The following is a 17,878-nucleotide window of genomic DNA, read 5'->3' on the forward strand; positions in this document are numbered from 1 at the left end:
TTTTGATACAAGTGGGCAGTGAACATGAAAAATTACATTTTTTACACAAAAATGCAGTTCTGGCTCAAAATTTTTCATTTTCAGAAGATATGAAGGAGAAAAAGCACCCCAAAATCTGTGCCCCAATTTCTCCCGAGTACGGCAATGCCTCACATGTGACCAAAAAATACCAGTTGGGTGCATGGCAGGACTCAAAAGGGAAGGAGTGATTTTTGGATTTTGCAGCTCAGATTCTGGTGGAATTTTGGTGGGTGCTATGTCGCATTAGCAAGACCCCCCAAGCACCAATACAGTAGAACCCCCCCACAAGTGACCCCATTTTGCAAACTACACCCCTCAGGGAATTCATCTAGGGGTATAGTGTACATTTAAAACCCCCAGGGGTTTCACCAATTTTGATACAAGTGGGCAGTGAAAAAGAAAAATTACATTTTTTACACAAAAATGCAGTTCTGGCTCAAAATTTTTCATTTTCAGAAGGTATGAAGGAGAAAAAGCACCCCAAAATCTGTGCCCCAATTTCTCCCGAGTACGGCAATGCCTCACATGTGACCAAAAAATACCAGTTGGGTGCATGGCAGGACTCAAAAGGGAAGGAGTGATTTTTGGATTTTGCAGCTCAGATTCTGGTGGAATTTTGGTGGGTGCTATGTCGCATTAGCAAGACCCCCCAAGCACCAATACAGTAGTGCTTGGGGGGTCTTACAAGTGACCCCATTTTGCAAACTACACCCCTCAGGGAATTCATCTAGGGGTATAGTGTACATTTAAAACCCCCAGGGGTTTCACCAATTTTGATACAAGTGGGCAGTGAAAAAGAAAAATTACATTTTTTACACAAAAATGCAGTTCTGGCTCAAAATTTTTCATTTTCAGAAGGTATGAAGGAGAAAAAGCACCCCAAAATCTGTGCCCCAATTTCTCCCGAGTACGGCAATGCCTCACATGTGACCAAAAAATACCAGTTGGGTGCATGGCAGGACTCAGAAGGGAAGGAGTGATTTTTGGATTTTGCAGCACAGATTCTGGTGGAATGAATGGTGGGTGCTATGTTGCACCAATACAGTGGAACCCCCCCACAAGTCACCCCATTTTGCAAACTACACCCCTCAGGGAATTCATCTAGGGGTATAGTGTACATTTCAAACCCCCAGGGGTTTCACCAATTTTGATACAAGTGGGCAGTGAAAATGAAAAATTACATTTTTTTACACAAAAATGCAGTTCTGGCTCAAAATATTTCATTTTCACAAGGAATGAAGGAGACAAAGCACCCCAAAATCTGTGCCCCAATTTCTCCCGAGTACGGCAATGCCTCATGTGTGACCAAAAAGTGGCAGGACTCAGAAGGGAAGGAGTGATATTTGGAGTTTGCAGCACAAATTCTGGTGGAATTTTGGTGGGTGCTATGTCGCATTAGCAAGACCCCCCAAGCACCAATACAGTGGAACCCCCCCACAAGTCACCCCATTTTGAAAACTACACCCCTCAGGGAATTCATCTAGGGGTATAGTGTACATTTAAAACCCCCAGGGGTTTCACCAATTTTGATACAAGTGGGCAGTGAAAAAGAAAAATTACATTTTTTACACAAAAATGCAGTTCTGGCTCAAAATTTTTCATTTTCAGAAGGTATGAAGGAGAAAAAGCACCCCAAAATCTGTGCCCCAATATCTCCCGAGTACGGCAATGCCTCACATGTGACCAAAAAATACCAGTTGGGTGCATGGCAGGACTCAGAAGGGAAGGAGTGATTTTTGGATTTTGCGGCTCAGATTCTGGTGGAATGAATGGTGGGTGCTATGTGGCATTAGCAAGACCCCCGAAGCACGGTGAAATTATGAACCTAATATTCCATAGATGTGTGGTATAATTTAAAACACTCCTTTATACATAGGCCGGGTTTGTCGGGGCAAGTGTCACACTGGAAAATAGTTTGCTTTCTTATTCCCTTTTTATAGCAAACTTTGCACCTTTTTTGTGTCCTGCCCTTTTTTCCAGTGGAGGGGATTTCATCAGGAAAATGCTGCCCTGGTACAATACGGGGGCCAGTACTAGAAGTACTGGGGCCCTCTGCCTGCTGGTTCCCAAATATTAGGCCCTTTATGACTTCCTCTTGAAAGTGCATAAATGTCCCCCTCTGGCCGGTAGAACGGAATAGCACGTAAGCGTTATACAGTGCCATCTGGATGATATACACGGCCACCTTCTTGTACCAGATTTTTGTTTTCCGCAGGGCACTGTACGGCTTCAGTACCTGATCTGAAAGATCCACTCCACCCATGTACCTATTGTAATCCAGGATACAATTAGGTTTTGAGGTGTGGGTACTGGTACCTCGTACAGGGACGGAGGTGGTACTGTCTCCGTGAATTGTTGTCAGTATAAGGACATCCCTCTTGTCCTTATATTTGACCAACAACATATTTTCGGTGCATATTCCCCTGCTTTCACCCCTTCTCATTACTTGGGCAATGTGCGTTTTTGGGAGGCCTCTTTGGTTCTTGCGCACAGTACCGCAAGCTGCTGTACCTCTTGAACCAAGGGCCTTAAACAGGGGGATGCTAGTGTAAAAGTTATCCACATAGAGGTGATAACCTTTATCCAGGAAGGGGTGCACTAAATCCCAGACAATTTTCCCACTAACACCTACGAGGGAGGGGGGGCATTCTGGCGGTTGAATTCTTGAATCCTTCCCTTCATAAACCCTAAACCTGTGGGTGTACCCTGAGGTGCTTTCACACAGTTTATACATTTTTATGCCATACCTTGCCCTCTTACTGGGAAGGTACTGGCGGAATTTAACCCTTCCTTTAAAATGTATAAGGGACTCGTCGATACAAATAAATTTTTCAGGGATGTACACCTCTTCAAATTTGGCACTGAAATGATCAATGACCGGCCTGACTTTGAATAGCCGGTCAAAGGTGGGATCATCTCTGGGTGGGCACTGTGCATTATCGGTGTAATGTATGAATTTAAGAATTGTCTCAAATCGAGTCCGGGGCATGGCCATACGGTAAAATGGAGTACTGTACAGAACATCTGTACTCCAATATTGCCTAATTTCTGGCTTTTTTACTATGCCCATATGAAACACCAGACCCCAAAACGTCATCATCTCTACTGCATCTACAGGGGTCCACCTAGCAAATGATGACGTGGGGTTTTGAGCAATAAACTGCTGGGCATATAAATTAGTTTGGTCCACCATTAAATTTATAAAATCATCAGAGAAAAATAATTTGAAAAAGTCAATTTCTCTGAGACCTGTGGAATCAAATTGGATTCCTGGCATGGCCAAAAACTCAGGAACCTGGGGCTCAAAATTGTCTGGTGGTGGGGTCCATACTAGATCAATTATTGGGGGGGGAATCTCAGCTGATCTACGGGGGCGTCTTTGAGGGGGTCCCTCATCAGCAGAGGAGGAAGAGGAGCTTAAGGCAAATCCTTCAAATTCCCCGCTTGCATCACTGGCTGTGTCAGAGTCAGAAGCAAGCATGGCATATGCCTCCTCCACTGAATACATTCTCCTGGATGATTGGGAGGACATTTGGGAGGACATTTGGGAGGACATTTGGGATGCCATTTTTATTTTTGTGTTACCGGTAGTGAAATGTTTCAACACGTGTATAGTGTAGGGGGGGGCACAAACTTTATTTCAATCCGGGGGGTATGTAGTGTGTAGTGTGTATGTAGTGCAGAAAAAAAAAAAAATACTTTATACCAATAAAAAAAAAAAAAAATGAAGGTGTTAAAAAAAAAAAAAATGAAGGGTTAAAAAAAAAAAAAAAGGAAGGGGTTAAAAAAAAAAAGGTCCTGCGCCAAAAATTGAGCACAGATGTTGGTCAGTAACGTCTGTCACTGAACAGCGCTCAAAGGCAACAGGAATTTGATCAAAAAAAAAAAAAAAAATAGATCAACCCTGTGCCGAAAGAGATGATCAGTGATGTACGTCACTGATCAGCGCACAGCGGCCACAGGACACCCACAAAATCACAGTGTGTGTAAAAAAAAAAATTAAAAAAATACCCCACAGCACACACACAAAAAAAAAAGGTGATCAGTGATGCGACACTGATTACCAGTGAGGTGCAGCAGGTGCACAACCTTTGGTGCAACTGACAGGTATATATAAAAAAAAAAAAACCTCTGTACCCCCAAAAAAGTTGCTGATCACCTCAGATATAGTGATCAGCACAAAAGGCGGGGACAGCAGACACAAAATTTAGCACTCTCTATCACTATCTCTCTCTATCTCTCTATCTCTCACTATCTATCACTATCTATCACTCTATGACACTGCAGCAGCAGCACTGACAGGTATATCTATATATTAAAAAAAACCTGCGCCCCCAAAAAGTTGCTGATCAGTTAATTTATACTGATCAGCACAAAAGGAGGGGGCAGCAGTCAGTTATATAAAAAATATATAGCACAATCTGTCACTATCTCTCTCTATCTCTCTCTATCTCTCTCTATCTCTCTCTATCTCTCTATAACTATCACACTGCAGCAGCACAAAATATAGCACTCTGTCAGTAGGCCTCTCTCTCTATCTCTCTCTCTCTCTCTCTATCTATAACTATATCACACTGCAGCAGCACAAAATATAGCACTCTCTGACACTATCTCTCTCTCTATCTCTCTCTATCTCTCTCTATCTCTCTCTCTCTATCTCTCTCTATCTCTCTATAACTATCACACTGCAGCAGCACAAAATATAGCACTCTGTCAGTAGGCCTCTCTCTCTATCTCTCTCTCTCTCTCTCTATCTATAACTATATCACACTGCAGCAGCACAAAATATAGCACTCTCTGACACTATCTCTCTCTCTATCTCTCTCTATCTCTCTCTCTCTATCTCTCTCTATCTCTCTCTATCTATCTCTCTATCTCTCTATCTATCTAGCTAGTACACTGCAGCAGCACAATTTCACAGGAAGGCACAATTATTGAACAGGATCCAGGAAGCAATCAGCAGCGATCAGGTAAGTATTGCAGCAAGTATTCTGGTCAGTATGGCGGCAGGGGGGTACGGTGACCGCACTGCACGCTTTCCAGACCGGAATGGCGTCTGCAGTGCAGTCACCGTTAGTTTAAATCCCCCTCCTTGGCTGTGATTGGTCCGTCGGACCGACGGACCAATCACGGCCTTTGGGGGCGGGCGGGGTGAGGTGGGGTGACACCAGTGTCACCCTTACACCCCGCGGTGATTGGTGCTGTACTTTACAGCACCAATCACCTCTGATCCCGTGTCACCGGCGAACGTTATTCGCCGGTGACACAGGAAAACGCTGTGAATGGCTGTTCACACTGAACAGCCAATCACAGCGATCGCCGACGGGGGGGCGGCATCGCAGCCCCCCCGGGGCATGCACGGACATGTCTGCTGTCAGGGACAGCAGACATGTTGAAACTGTCACCGCGTCTATAGACGCGGTGACAGTTTAAATCCATGACGTACATTTACGCCATGTGTCGGGAAGTGCTTCCCGACCATGACGTAAATGTACGTCAAATGTCGGGAAGGGGTTAAACAAATTAACATGTCTTAATTTCTCTATCCGTTGCTCCCTGCCAAGGCTGCCATCAGAAATTCTGAGGCCCAGGACAAAATAGGCAGCCCCCGGATCTGCACAAACGATATGGCACTTTATTCACAAGATTTATTTATAGGCCTGATGGGCCCAAATCGTGTGGAATAAGGCTCATATATATAGAGATTTTGATTAACAATTGTGGGCTTTAATGAAACAGAATTGCATGTGGTTCTGTGGCTAAGTGAATTGGATGCTATGGGGGTTTATTTACTAAAGGTCAATTTTAATTAATAAAGTTCAAACCAATGGAAATTGATATAAATCAATGTTGGGTTTCAGGGGCTGAAACACACCTTATTAACATGATTTTGTTACGGGGGTTATTTAGACCTGATTGCTGGGCTGCTAATTTGCAGAGTGAAATCCCGCCCTCTGCAAGCAACAATATATATATATATATATATATATATATATATATATATATATATATATATATATACAGTATATCACAGTATAAACCACTCTAAAAAGTTCAATATAATTCTATACACGTCTAACTAAAGTTTTTGGAGAGTCTACCCAATGTTTTATAGGGCCAATCATTGCATATGCCGTCATTTTAATTCACTGTAGTGAATCCCTGCTGGATGTTACTGCTCTATACCTGATTATATTGGTGATTTCTCATTCTACAAATCCCTTAACTATCATTCAATCTGAGGACGAATCTTTGTTGCCCTGAATTATATCGGACAGCTCCGTCAGTATTCAATGTTCAGCTTACAGTCAGTTATTTGCCATTTCCTTTGCACAATGTGGATTTTTGTTATTTCCAACATCATATAAAGACACAATTTTCTTAAGTTGTGTCTCTGAGTGACGTAATTTATGGTCTATTGGTACAAAGAAGAGAGTTTTGTCAGCCGCACAGATAGTAACGGTTATATACTTGAAAAGGACCCTCCTTTTATTATATTCTCAAATTGGTATAGAGGATGTGAGGGTGTGCTACCATTGACTAGATAGTTATAGTTTTGGAGGATAGGAAAGAGTGTCTGCTGCTGGTGCACCAAGAACAAATTAGACTAATAAAACATGACTTTTAATAAATCTATTAAAATAGTTTCAAAATAAAACCAAACAGACAAAGTAAGTCCGCCCACAGAACAGCCGCATACGGATGGTCACAAACACCGACAATGGGGAGTTCACTTGAGCGTAGTGGTGGGCGGATTGACACCTCCACCTAGCAGGGGATAATGCCCCTATTGCCTGCTTATATTGGCGGTCACAGTAATTAGTAGACAGGGGGCCAAATGTAATAGGGTGAGAGTTTCAGAAAGTGAGAGATTTTGGGAGAGTTTTCACATGTTTTTTTAAAGCAGCAATCACTTACATGGCAAAACCAGGTTTGCCATGTAAGTGATTGCTGCTTTAAAAAAATGGGAAAACTCTCCCAAAATCTCTCACTTTCTGAAACTCTCACCCTATTACATTTGGCCCAGGGTGTTTTACTGATATAGGGAAGATAACCCCAGCACAGCATTCGTAATGCAGGGACGGCTGGCGCCGAATACAGGTGCTGATCCCGCTTCAGCGCTGCCGTTAGCTGCTGGAGCCGCTGGTTCCCCAGTCTGTGTACCGCCCGTGGAGCCAAGTGTGAGGTGTGCACTTGCCTTACTCGTTTGGGTCAGTAGAGGCAGGGAGGATGCTGAATCTGGTGCCAGATACCGCGTCACTCTAACTACAGGAATCCGTGTCCAACGGATACCCGGGATTGCGCCACCAGCCTAGTACAGATCAAAATACATTGGTATGTGGGGAGGGGTTAGTGGGGTTCACACACTAGGTGTGTGATCAGCGTGCGCTTCGCAAAAAACTTCCTCAGGACCACCCAACGGGCGTCCGGAAGCTCATTATATACCAACTACCTCATACATATTCATGAGATGTAAATTAGAATGGGAATGTTCCTCCTTCGTCACTGTTCTGAGAGAGAAGTGCTATCCGTGGGTGGTTAATCCCTATTTGATGATACACAAGGTGTGTGTATCTTGCAAAATGCACATATACTGCTATGGCTGCTTGTGATGATATAAACGCCGTCTGCACACATATCAATCAACAGGTGATCACATCATTAATTTGCACGGTATAACATTCAAAAGTACTGATAATTAGCATTATTGTTTCCGTACTTGCTGGTATTCCCAATGAATCATTAGAGAGATATATTATAGAAATACGCTATTGAGTGAAAAAATCCAAGGAATATGGATACATTCTTCAGAATAAGATGCTCATTTTAGTTTATTGGTTCAAAGAACTATACTTTTGTGATGTATGTGTAGTAAACCAAGCGGCATAACATGGTGTCCAAAAAAAAGTTTTTTTTAAAGAACTTTCATGCACTTCCGAACGGAGTTTAATAAATCTTGGGTGGTTGGTACGGGTTGTTAGAGGACGACTCAAAAATGATTGCCTTCATTGAGAGTGACCTAGGGGAAGTTCATTTATGGTCTACACTGAGGAGTCTATTGTCAGTGCCAGGCTTAACACATTGGGGGAAATTTACTACAGGAAATTTGTAAAAAAATAAGTGTATTTCTGGATACAAATACACCTATTTTTGACAATTACTATCCCGAAAATACGGCAATTCGTAGTCGTATTGATGTGCTATCAATACGAATTGCCGTATTTTCGGAATAGTAAATGGCTTTAGGTCGACAGGGTCATTAGGTCGACATGGGTAAGACATTGAAAAAAGTCGACATGTGTTTATTTTTTTTTACCGGAATGTCAACATAAACACTAAAACATAGCACCACGTCCGCTCGCCATGCTTCGGGCACACTATTTTATTCTCCCATCACGCCCTAGTGGATGGTAGGGAATGAAATACCGCCTGTCGGCACATGTCGTGTCAACATGGACCCAGAAATATAGCACAGCGTCACCTTGTATGGCTCGCTACGCTAGCCATGCTTTGGGCACGGTGCCTCGCTATGCTTAGCACACTATTTTATTCTCCCACCACGCCCTAGTGGATAGTAGGGCATGAAATACCACCTGTTGGCAAATGTGGTGTCGACATGGACACCGAAACGTACGTCCGCGTCCCCTTGCATGGCTCACTATGCTTGCCATGTTTCGGGCACGGTGCTTCACTAAGCTCGCCATGCACACTATTTTATTCTCCCACCACACCCTAGTGGATGGTAGAGCATGAAATACCGCCTGTCAGCACATGTCGACCATCTATTTGCAGACCGCGTTCTGGACAGTCCATATTGGCGGGCACCTGTATTTGCTTTCCAATAGGTATTTGTGAAGTGCTGCTTATGTCAGTGGTTTATACAGATGTGTCCTCATACATCTAGCCTCAGTATGCCACCCAGCATAAGTGACCTACCAGGTACCTTTCAACTCTCAAGTATACAGTCCATGTGCTACTGTTATGGAATGGTGTCAGAAAATATGTAGTACTTACCAAGTCTGGCTTTAACCGAACAGTTAAGGGAACAGAGTAAAACAAGGACTGTAAGGTAGTCAGCAAAGATGAACTCCAGGACTGTCTGACTTCTCTGCTCCGGGGAATGCGATGAATAGTATACTGCATAAAACAATACACAGTCAGGAAGATGTACGAAGCAATAAAAGGACTTATAAAAGTTACAATATCACAAGTAATGTTTCATTTGTTGTAACAGCCTTTTGGGGAGAATTACCAAAGTTTGGAGAGAATACTAACCTAACAGCTTCTCGGAGAGAGGTAGGGGGGGGGGTGTACCCGAGGGAACAGCTTAACAATCGAGAAAAGAGGCACACGACAGAAAATTACTTTTGTCCCTTTTCAACTAGGTATGTCTAGAAATAGAACAACAGGGATTTGTGTTTTGCTTCTGGTGGGAAATGGGCACAAGCCACTATGTTACAATTTAGTGGAGCAGAAGCTACTTGACAGCAGCAAAGAATCAAAATCAGAACAACTTCCCAGAAAAAAAGAGGTGTGAAAAGTATGGTGTGCCGCCAGTACAGTTCTGCTGACTCTAAGCAGTCACTAGTTTCCTTCTCTGTAGTTTGCTCTGAACTAGGGATTAGGGCTACTGGCGACACAATATAAAAAAAAAAACACTCAGTGGCCACCTCATGGGTGTGTTGGAAGAGCTGCGAAGCTGCTAATAATTTTTAAAATGCTGACAGTTACGTCAATTAATTGATAACTTAATAAATTGAAGAGTTAAACCCAGACAGTGCCGGATACTTTAACTAATGGGGCTGAATCTGTTTGAATTGATCGCAGCTTACCGAGTGACAGAGAGCCCGCCCCCCAGTCCCTTCGCTACCATACGAGGGGATGTATGACAAATACACATCCCCTTGAAACATCATTTGGGCTCCGTCCAGCGAATGATTTCTCCTGCCTTCGAAAATAAGTCAGTGGAGACTGACTTTCATTTGCAGCTGCCAGGACGAAGTCAAGACAGGGGGCTGACGTCATAGGAGATCAGCCGCCCGGGACCAGTACACTTTGTCCCCCCGCATTCCCATGGGAACGCCCAGCGGTTTCATGGGGATGCCCATGACAAGCTGGGTGTTCCCACTGGCAATACTTCGTCCCCCCGCATTCCCATGGGAACGCCCAGCGGTTTCATGGAAATGCCCATGACAAGCTGGGTGTTCCCACGGGCAATACCCGACCCCACTGCTGTCCACCTACGGCCCGCCCCGATCACTGCGAACAGCTTGGCGACTATGCAAGTCGCCGAAGCCATTCACAAAGGGGGCCTGCACACGCGCATAAAAGACCCTGTGCATGCACAGTTCACAAACCATTGGGACGGGCCCGAATTCGGCCCTGTCTGAACAAACCAGAATCACCCCAATGTTTCATAAAACAAAGCTGTACATCTTCTACTACTACAGTCACATTACAGAACCTGCACCCATGGTGGGAGCAATGCTTTTATTATTTTTGTAATCAGAATTCAATCACAATAGGGGCAATGTTGGATGCGATCATATTAGTATCAATCTTCATCTCACAAAATACACATCATTTTGGTGTGCACATTTATTTATGCCAACAAATAAAACATTGTTTTTTGTTACACAGGGTGTCATTGAAAAAGTGAAGTATATTTCAGATCATAACATTAAAATAAAGAGGATCTGTGCCCATCCTCAGTAGCAAATGGGCAGGTAGATCTGGGCTCAAACACATCGATACATGCAAGTCAACTTATTAGATTCTGTCTTACTAGTTCTTAAATACAGCAATCATTTCTAGAGACAGAATAATTGGAAGGAGGTGGAGATTTTGTTATTCTTTTATTCCATAAGACAATTGTATGTTTATAATGCAAATATTACAAATAAGACATGATTATAAAGGGCAAATAAACCAAACAAAAACTAGATACAGTATATTAGTCACTAGGTATGATATCATCACATAAAGGGCCCAATTCAGCTGTCTTGAAACACTGTCAACTGTCTTCAGGAGGTACATTTGAGAATACTGTTCTGGGCCTATGTGGCGCCTATTTAAAGGGCACACATGATTCAAGGGGAACCTGAAACCTGTGTTAAGTGTGGCCAACATAGAGACACTTTTTTCCATCACTTCTGGCAGTGTGGCAAGATAGCGACGTACTGGAACAAACTTATTTACCTTATTAATAATCTATTCCGCTAAAGGTATCCAAGAAACCCATTGTGTGTTTGCTCTCCCTTTTTAGTGACTGGGATCTAGATGGTCGCAAGAAAGTCCTCTTGCCTATCTTGACAGGGATTATGGGGGTGGCGAAAAAACTGATACTAACACATCGGATTAAATGTACGGCCCTGTCAATTCTAGAAACCAAAAATATGCTACAGTACTCAAAACATTGTATATGGAAAGACAGGCCACTTTGCCGCATATAGAAACAAGGGTGACACGCTTTTATAAAAAATGGGGTCCATACATTGAAACCCTGCCCACCAATAGCCAAACACAGATATTCCGTCTATACGAAAAAACCTCATGGTACCTGATAAGACAATTACATAATGGAAGAAGTAGGTTATGCTTGTTTCCCCAGGGTCTTTCCTTGCTGATTCTGAATCTGATACAACCAAACCATCAGGTAATGTGCTGACTAGCACATATGACTCGCCCTGATTTATATAACTATTAATGGGATGTCACCCTTTAACCCATGTCTTTCACCTCTGTTCTCCCCGTGTCTTGACTGTTTGTCTGATCCCCTTGTTATGGTTTTCCTATATTATATGTTATTTGCATTTAAAATAATAATAATAATAATAATTACATTTTGGATGGTGATGACTATGTAGAATGTATTCTGCCTGGTGATGTTATGTGGCCCCAGTCATGCTTACAATCAGTTCATTAAATTTATATGAGACACGTGCGACTCTATGACTTGATATTCACTGTTTGTCTTCTTAAACTGTACTATTGTAAATCTTCAAATAAAATGTGTTTGACAAAAAAGGGCCCAATTCAGACCTGCTCGATAGGCTGCATATATTCACTGCTTAGCAAACAGGTAAATGCCGTCCCACCAGAAGCACATAAACCCCGCCGCTTGAATCCCTGCGCTGTGAGCGGACGCGTATACTTACACATCGTACACATGCGCCAGCACAGAGGAGCAATTATATGACGGTTACTCACGATCGAATGATTTGTCCTCTGTTCATTGTGAAAAGCCAGCGCTTATTTTTCATTTGAACAGTTTCCGACACATTGGGGGCGGGCGCTGGCGTCATCTGCCCGCCCTGAGCTGTCGGGGGCACTACTGCGTTTAATGGGGTCTGCCGGGCGTTTCTATGAAATGCTGGGCGAACCCCAGTGAATGCCCCCTGCCAGTCACACAGGCTGCGAGCGCCTCAGCGATGAAAGACTTAGCCGAAGGCGCTCACAGCCGGGGGCCTGTACATGCGCAGTGGTGGCAATGTGCATGCGCAGACCAAAAACATTGGGACTGGGAGGAATTCGGACCTGTGCGGACAGGTCTGAATGGGCACCAAAGCGTGTTCTAGTAATAGTATTACATTTAATAAAAGCTTTCATTGTTACACTTCCTTGTTTATTTCCCACATTATGAACTCTAAAAAGTCTGGCCTCTGGGGTGCTCCCATTTCTGACACTTTTATCATCTATTTCTGCATGTTGTTTCTGTGATGTATTCAAGGGCAGCACTATCCTTAGTGTTGGTACACGATGACAACAAAACTGGGAGCTAAATCCATCCACTCCTTGCAGTAATGGTTACATATTACAGTGTTGTGCCATCTAGTGGTACACACAAGACCAACATCACAGCTTATTTATACTGCAATTTGCCGCACATTAATAATAATAATAGACTGAAACCTAAGAATTTGCTGGGGTAGGCCCAGTCAACCCAGATGCTGCTTATGTTTATAAGAATCAGACTTAAGCCCCATACATACTAAGCCAGGGGTTTCCAATCTTTTTCGAATCACGGCACCCTAGAGTATCAGAATTTTTCTACGGCACCCCTAGGCCCCCCAAAAATATATAACATTAAGTAGATTGTGTTTATATGTGCTTCTTATGGTCAGTTATGTGGTAAAGGGCAGGATTTGCTTCTGTTTGTACACATATTTTATGATTGGCAGCCACCAGCACTGGTTTTGGCCATAAATAATTGATCATAAATAATTTGAATTGGTCCTGGACCACCAACCCACGGCACCCCTGCAAGTGTCCCGAGGCACCCCAGGGAGCCACGGCACACAGTTTGGGAACCACTGTACTAAGCAGTACAAAATCCCTCAGAAAGGGCTTTCTGAGCGTTATTCTTCACAATATTCTTTAGTGTGTACAAATAATCGTTAACGATGCATGCTCCCAATATCACCCGCTATCTACAGTAAAACTACAGTGTGATCTCTTTTTAACTAGTTCAATTGCGATAATTGCAATAATATCTAAAACAATTAGTGGTAGTTTTCATAATCGATAATGATTGGTATTTTTTTTTTATTTACTTTGACCTCTTGTATACTGTGTTTCTGAATTGGTCACTGCAGAAACTTGCAAATCAAACATAATGTCGTGCAAATGTCATTATACACTGACTTACTAATGGGTGGGACGAGCCCTTATCCTTTGTTCTTTCAAATGAACGGATCTTCTCCTCACTCATTTGATCTGTATCAGCCATAATATAGTGTGTTGGGGAATAGGATTTGGACAGACTGCTCAACAGTCTCAGGATTTCAGTTGTATGCCCTCCTAAAAAGCAGATAGAAATCAGTTATTCCTCCATGGCTAGAATTTCCATGCAAAATACACTGAAGCATGTACTTAATAGAAATCACTGTAGGCAACTGTATGTTTACACCATTACATGACTGCTCGGATACAAAGTCTGCAACTATCCAATTGTTATAAGCTCCAACAATAAGAAGAATTAAATGAAGGGATACTAATAAAATTGACATCTGACGAAGGGAAAATTAAGTAAATGAATGAGGTGCAAAATGTTTACAATAATAAACCATGCAGTAGATTATAAATTAACAGTGTAAATGCACATACAGTATGCTGGACATTAACTGAGACAACTGTGTGATAACATTTATCATTTGTGTATAATCACTCTGACAGGATAGAAAATGCTTTTCTCACAAACTTCCAAATCCATTTCCATTACAGTTACTTGAGCAGAATTAAAATACTTGTTAAAAAATGCTCTTAAAACTATCATTAATTCAATAGTTACAGAGGCAGTATGGTTGGCATGGGATACGCTCACTAGGTCTACGAGCATTAGGTCGACCCCACTAGGTCAACATGCATGAAGGTCAACATGGTTTAGGTTGACAGGGTCATTAGGCCGACATGGGAAAGATCGACAGTTAAAAGGTCAACATGATGTTTTTCACGCTTTTTTGAGCCAACATGTGCCGACAGGCGGTATTTCATGCCCTACCATCCACTAATGCTGGGTACACACCAGGACGACTAGGGCCCGATCCTCTCAATCTAGATCCAATTCCGACCAATTGGATGTAGATTGTGTGGGGATTGGGCCCTTTTCTGTTCTGGTGTGGACCGATACTGATCCGATGCGCGGTCCCGCTGGTCGGTCGTTATTCAGATCCTACCTGCTGCAGGTAGGATCTGAATAACGACCATACTGCCGGGTGCGGGTCGCCATTGGATCGGACCCGCTCACGGTGCACATCGTGAGCGGGTCGTCGTGGTGTGTACCCTGCATTAGGCATGGTGGGAGAATAACATAGTGTGCCGAGTGCAGCGAGCCATGCGAGGGGACGCGGAGCTACGATTCAGTGTCCATATCAACACTGTCAACATTCAAAAAAAAATGCGAAAAACCCCATGTCCACCTATTGCTTGTGTCTACCTTCAGTCATGTTGACCTTTACATGGATTTCCCCCATCCTTCAAAGCGTGGTAGTAAGTGAACTGGCTTTTGACAAGAAATGAACCCTAGTCATTGCATAAAGTGATATGCTATATATGGTACTTGTTTCATAGCACGGCCACACCGATTTCCATCGGGGTGGTCGTGTCGGAAAAATCGCGTCGGTCGCATACGATGCGACCGATGCGACCCAATTTTTTAATTGAATCAAATGTAAATAGGGTCCCTGGGACCCGATTTTACATTGGATTCAATGTAAAATATTCCCTAGACCCCCAAATTTAACACCGTAAACCCCACTCCACGATTGACGCCAACCCGAAGCGTGGCGAGTGCGAGCACACGGTGTGCGTCCTCCGACCTTTTCATTCCCCTACTATCCACGTCGGCGTGGAGTTGAGAATATAAAGTGTGGCGAGCGCAGCGAGCCCCGTGAGGGGACACGTATAACTTCACAGTTATACGCGTCCCCTCGCCTCGCTGCGCTCGCCACACTTTATATTCTCAACTCCACGCCGACGTGAATAGTAGGGGAATGAAAAAAGGGGGTTTGGGTTGGGTCAGTCGCACAAGACTTCTGTAGGTTAATGGAGGACCCCTTGGTCTGAGTGCTTGGATATCAGTATTTCTTGAGATAGGGGTGTGCTACCTTTGGACATGGATTGGAGACAATATTGAAGAAAGAAAAAAGATATGTCCTTAAATGGTGCACCAAAGAGATGAATAAAAATAAACTTTTATTAAGTATAGGATAAAAAGACTGCGAAAAATATGTTTAAAAAACACAATACTAACATACATAGGTGGGGTTTCACACAATTAAAACCAAGGTGGCAGGCAGATGTTGCTAACAATGATTATGTAGTGGATAGAGGGTGTTTGAGTGTGTCCCTTATTAGCAGTTAATGGCTACACCTGGTGTAGCCACTGCTAATATGCTCCCGATTTCAATGTTAAAAATAATTTTAACATTGAAGCCTATGGAAAAATTGGGGGCATCGCGTCAGGGCCAATGTTAATGGTCCCGACCGACGCGATGCCCGCGATTTTTCCTTTGCCGGCAAAATGGACCTGATTTCAAAGGAAATCGGGTCCATGTCGGGCATCGTGTACCTTAACTTAAAGGTACACGATGCCCAAGATTGTGGCCGTGCTAGGAAACAAGTACCCTATATATATATATATATATGCAGGCTGCCTTACCCAGGGATCAGCAGCCCCCGCAGCACGGGTATGCGGTCCCTGGGTCGACAGTCATTCGGCCAACCAATAATGTTAGACAGTGACTAGGTCAACACCTGGAACGGTTGACGCACCATAGGTCAGCATTGACAGGTCGACACGGGCAAGAGTTGAAACTCACAAGGCCGATGCAAGTTTTTCATATATATTGGCGTAGACAGTCTTGGTTTATACTATACTATCCAAGTGGGCATAGAGTGAGAATATTGATACGAAATCCCAATGTTCAAAATCCCGATGCTGGAATCCCGACAAGCGCGCGGGGGGGGGGGGGGGGGGGACTAGGATCGCCCCCCCTTGCGGGCTAGCTACGCAGCAGGCCCGGTGCCATGCTACACTCGGCACACTAATTTATTCTCCCTCTGTGGGTGTCGTGGACACCCATAGAGGGAGAAAGTGTCTGGATTTTGAACTCTGGGATTCCGACCCAACTATAGTAGGGTACCAAGCGCAGTGAGGTACCGTACCTGAAGCATGGCAAGCGCAGTGAGCCATGCAAGGCAACGCTGTACACCTATCCAGTGTCCATGTTGATATAAGTTGACATAGACACCACAAAAACCTTGTCTCAAGCTTGCCTATGTCGACCTTAGACTTGTGTCAACCTTCTGCCAATGTCGACCATTTTCAGGTGTCGACCTATGGACTGTCACCCTAGATATTGTCTAACTCTTATACCATAACCACAGCATGGGACACAGCTACATAGTCCTCAACCTGTCTATCTTCAATAAGCCCGCCCCCAGACTCCCATTCGTTAGTTTCACAGCAGTATGGGGGAAGGCTTATAGAAAATAGACAAGCTGCGTACGGTGTGCTAGGGATGGCCATCGTTCTCTCACAATCGATGGTTACCATCAATGATGGAACGGTGAGTGATCATCCACGGTCACCAACTATTCTATAAGAGATTTCGGTCATCTTGTTCTTCCAGTGATTATTTTGTGCCATCAAGGGAAACCATCTGGTTCTCTCCTACCAATGGCAAAAGCTTTCGACTTCATTCATGAATCATTGATGGTCGACGGCCAACCCTATGTGTGCCTGTGCCTTGTACTGCAGCTGATCCCCAGGTAAGGCAGCCAGCACATATATTACATACTATATTTATACATGCTGTCCAGCTCTCAACTGCAATCTGTAGTTGAAGCAGCAGCAGCCGCCACTGGTGGGATAATATACAACAACAAAAGAGAAATCAGTTACAATTTTATAATGATGCCTATGATTGGATTGATAGCCATTAATGTTTTGCCTTGGGGCAACCTTGCCCCTAAATCTGTCCCTGCCTGTACTGACAATTATTCTCTTTGTATTTTTGTGTAGCACAGAAACTGATAATAAACCACCAGAATATTTCTCTGCTCAAGTTCAGAACATGGGACCTCCTGGGCTAGCAGAACTATACTGCCTCGATCTGTAAGCACATATGTTGGGGTGAACAGATTTTAATGTACTGAACAAATTTAATTAATGCTCTGAAGCAGTTGAGTTCTGCTAACCCAGGGGGTCCCATGTTCTGAACCTGAACAGAATTTCACATGTAAGGGTCAGGTGTCAGCACCTGGCACTTAGTGATTCCAGCTGTTGTAGTACTATAAGTTCCAGCATGTTAGATCCCTTTTCAGCCAAACCTGCGCTAACTCTGTCTCCTAGGTG

At 43.6% G+C, this 17,878-nt stretch overlaps 1 protein-coding gene across 1 annotated transcript in view; it reads right to left on the bottom strand.

Moving 5' to 3' along the window:
• ALG14 (ALG14 UDP-N-acetylglucosaminyltransferase subunit) overlaps positions 1–17,878 on the bottom strand; it is a 64,444-nt gene that overhangs the window by 46,260 nt on the left and 306 nt on the right. The window contains exons 2-3 of the mRNA XM_083157053.1: positions 13,670–13,821; positions 9,037–9,159 (exon numbers count right to left, since the gene is read on the bottom strand). Of these exons, the coding sequence (XP_083013179.1) occupies positions 9,037–9,159; positions 13,670–13,821 (275 nt within the window). The remainder of the gene's footprint in view (positions 1–9,036; positions 9,160–13,669; positions 13,822–17,878) is intronic.

The sequence above is a fragment of the Crinia signifera genome, chromosome 8 (genome assembly GCF_055691185.1).
Source record: "Crinia signifera chromosome 8, ASM5569118v1, whole genome shotgun sequence".
NCBI lineage: Eukaryota > Metazoa > Chordata > Amphibia > Anura > Myobatrachidae > Crinia > Crinia signifera.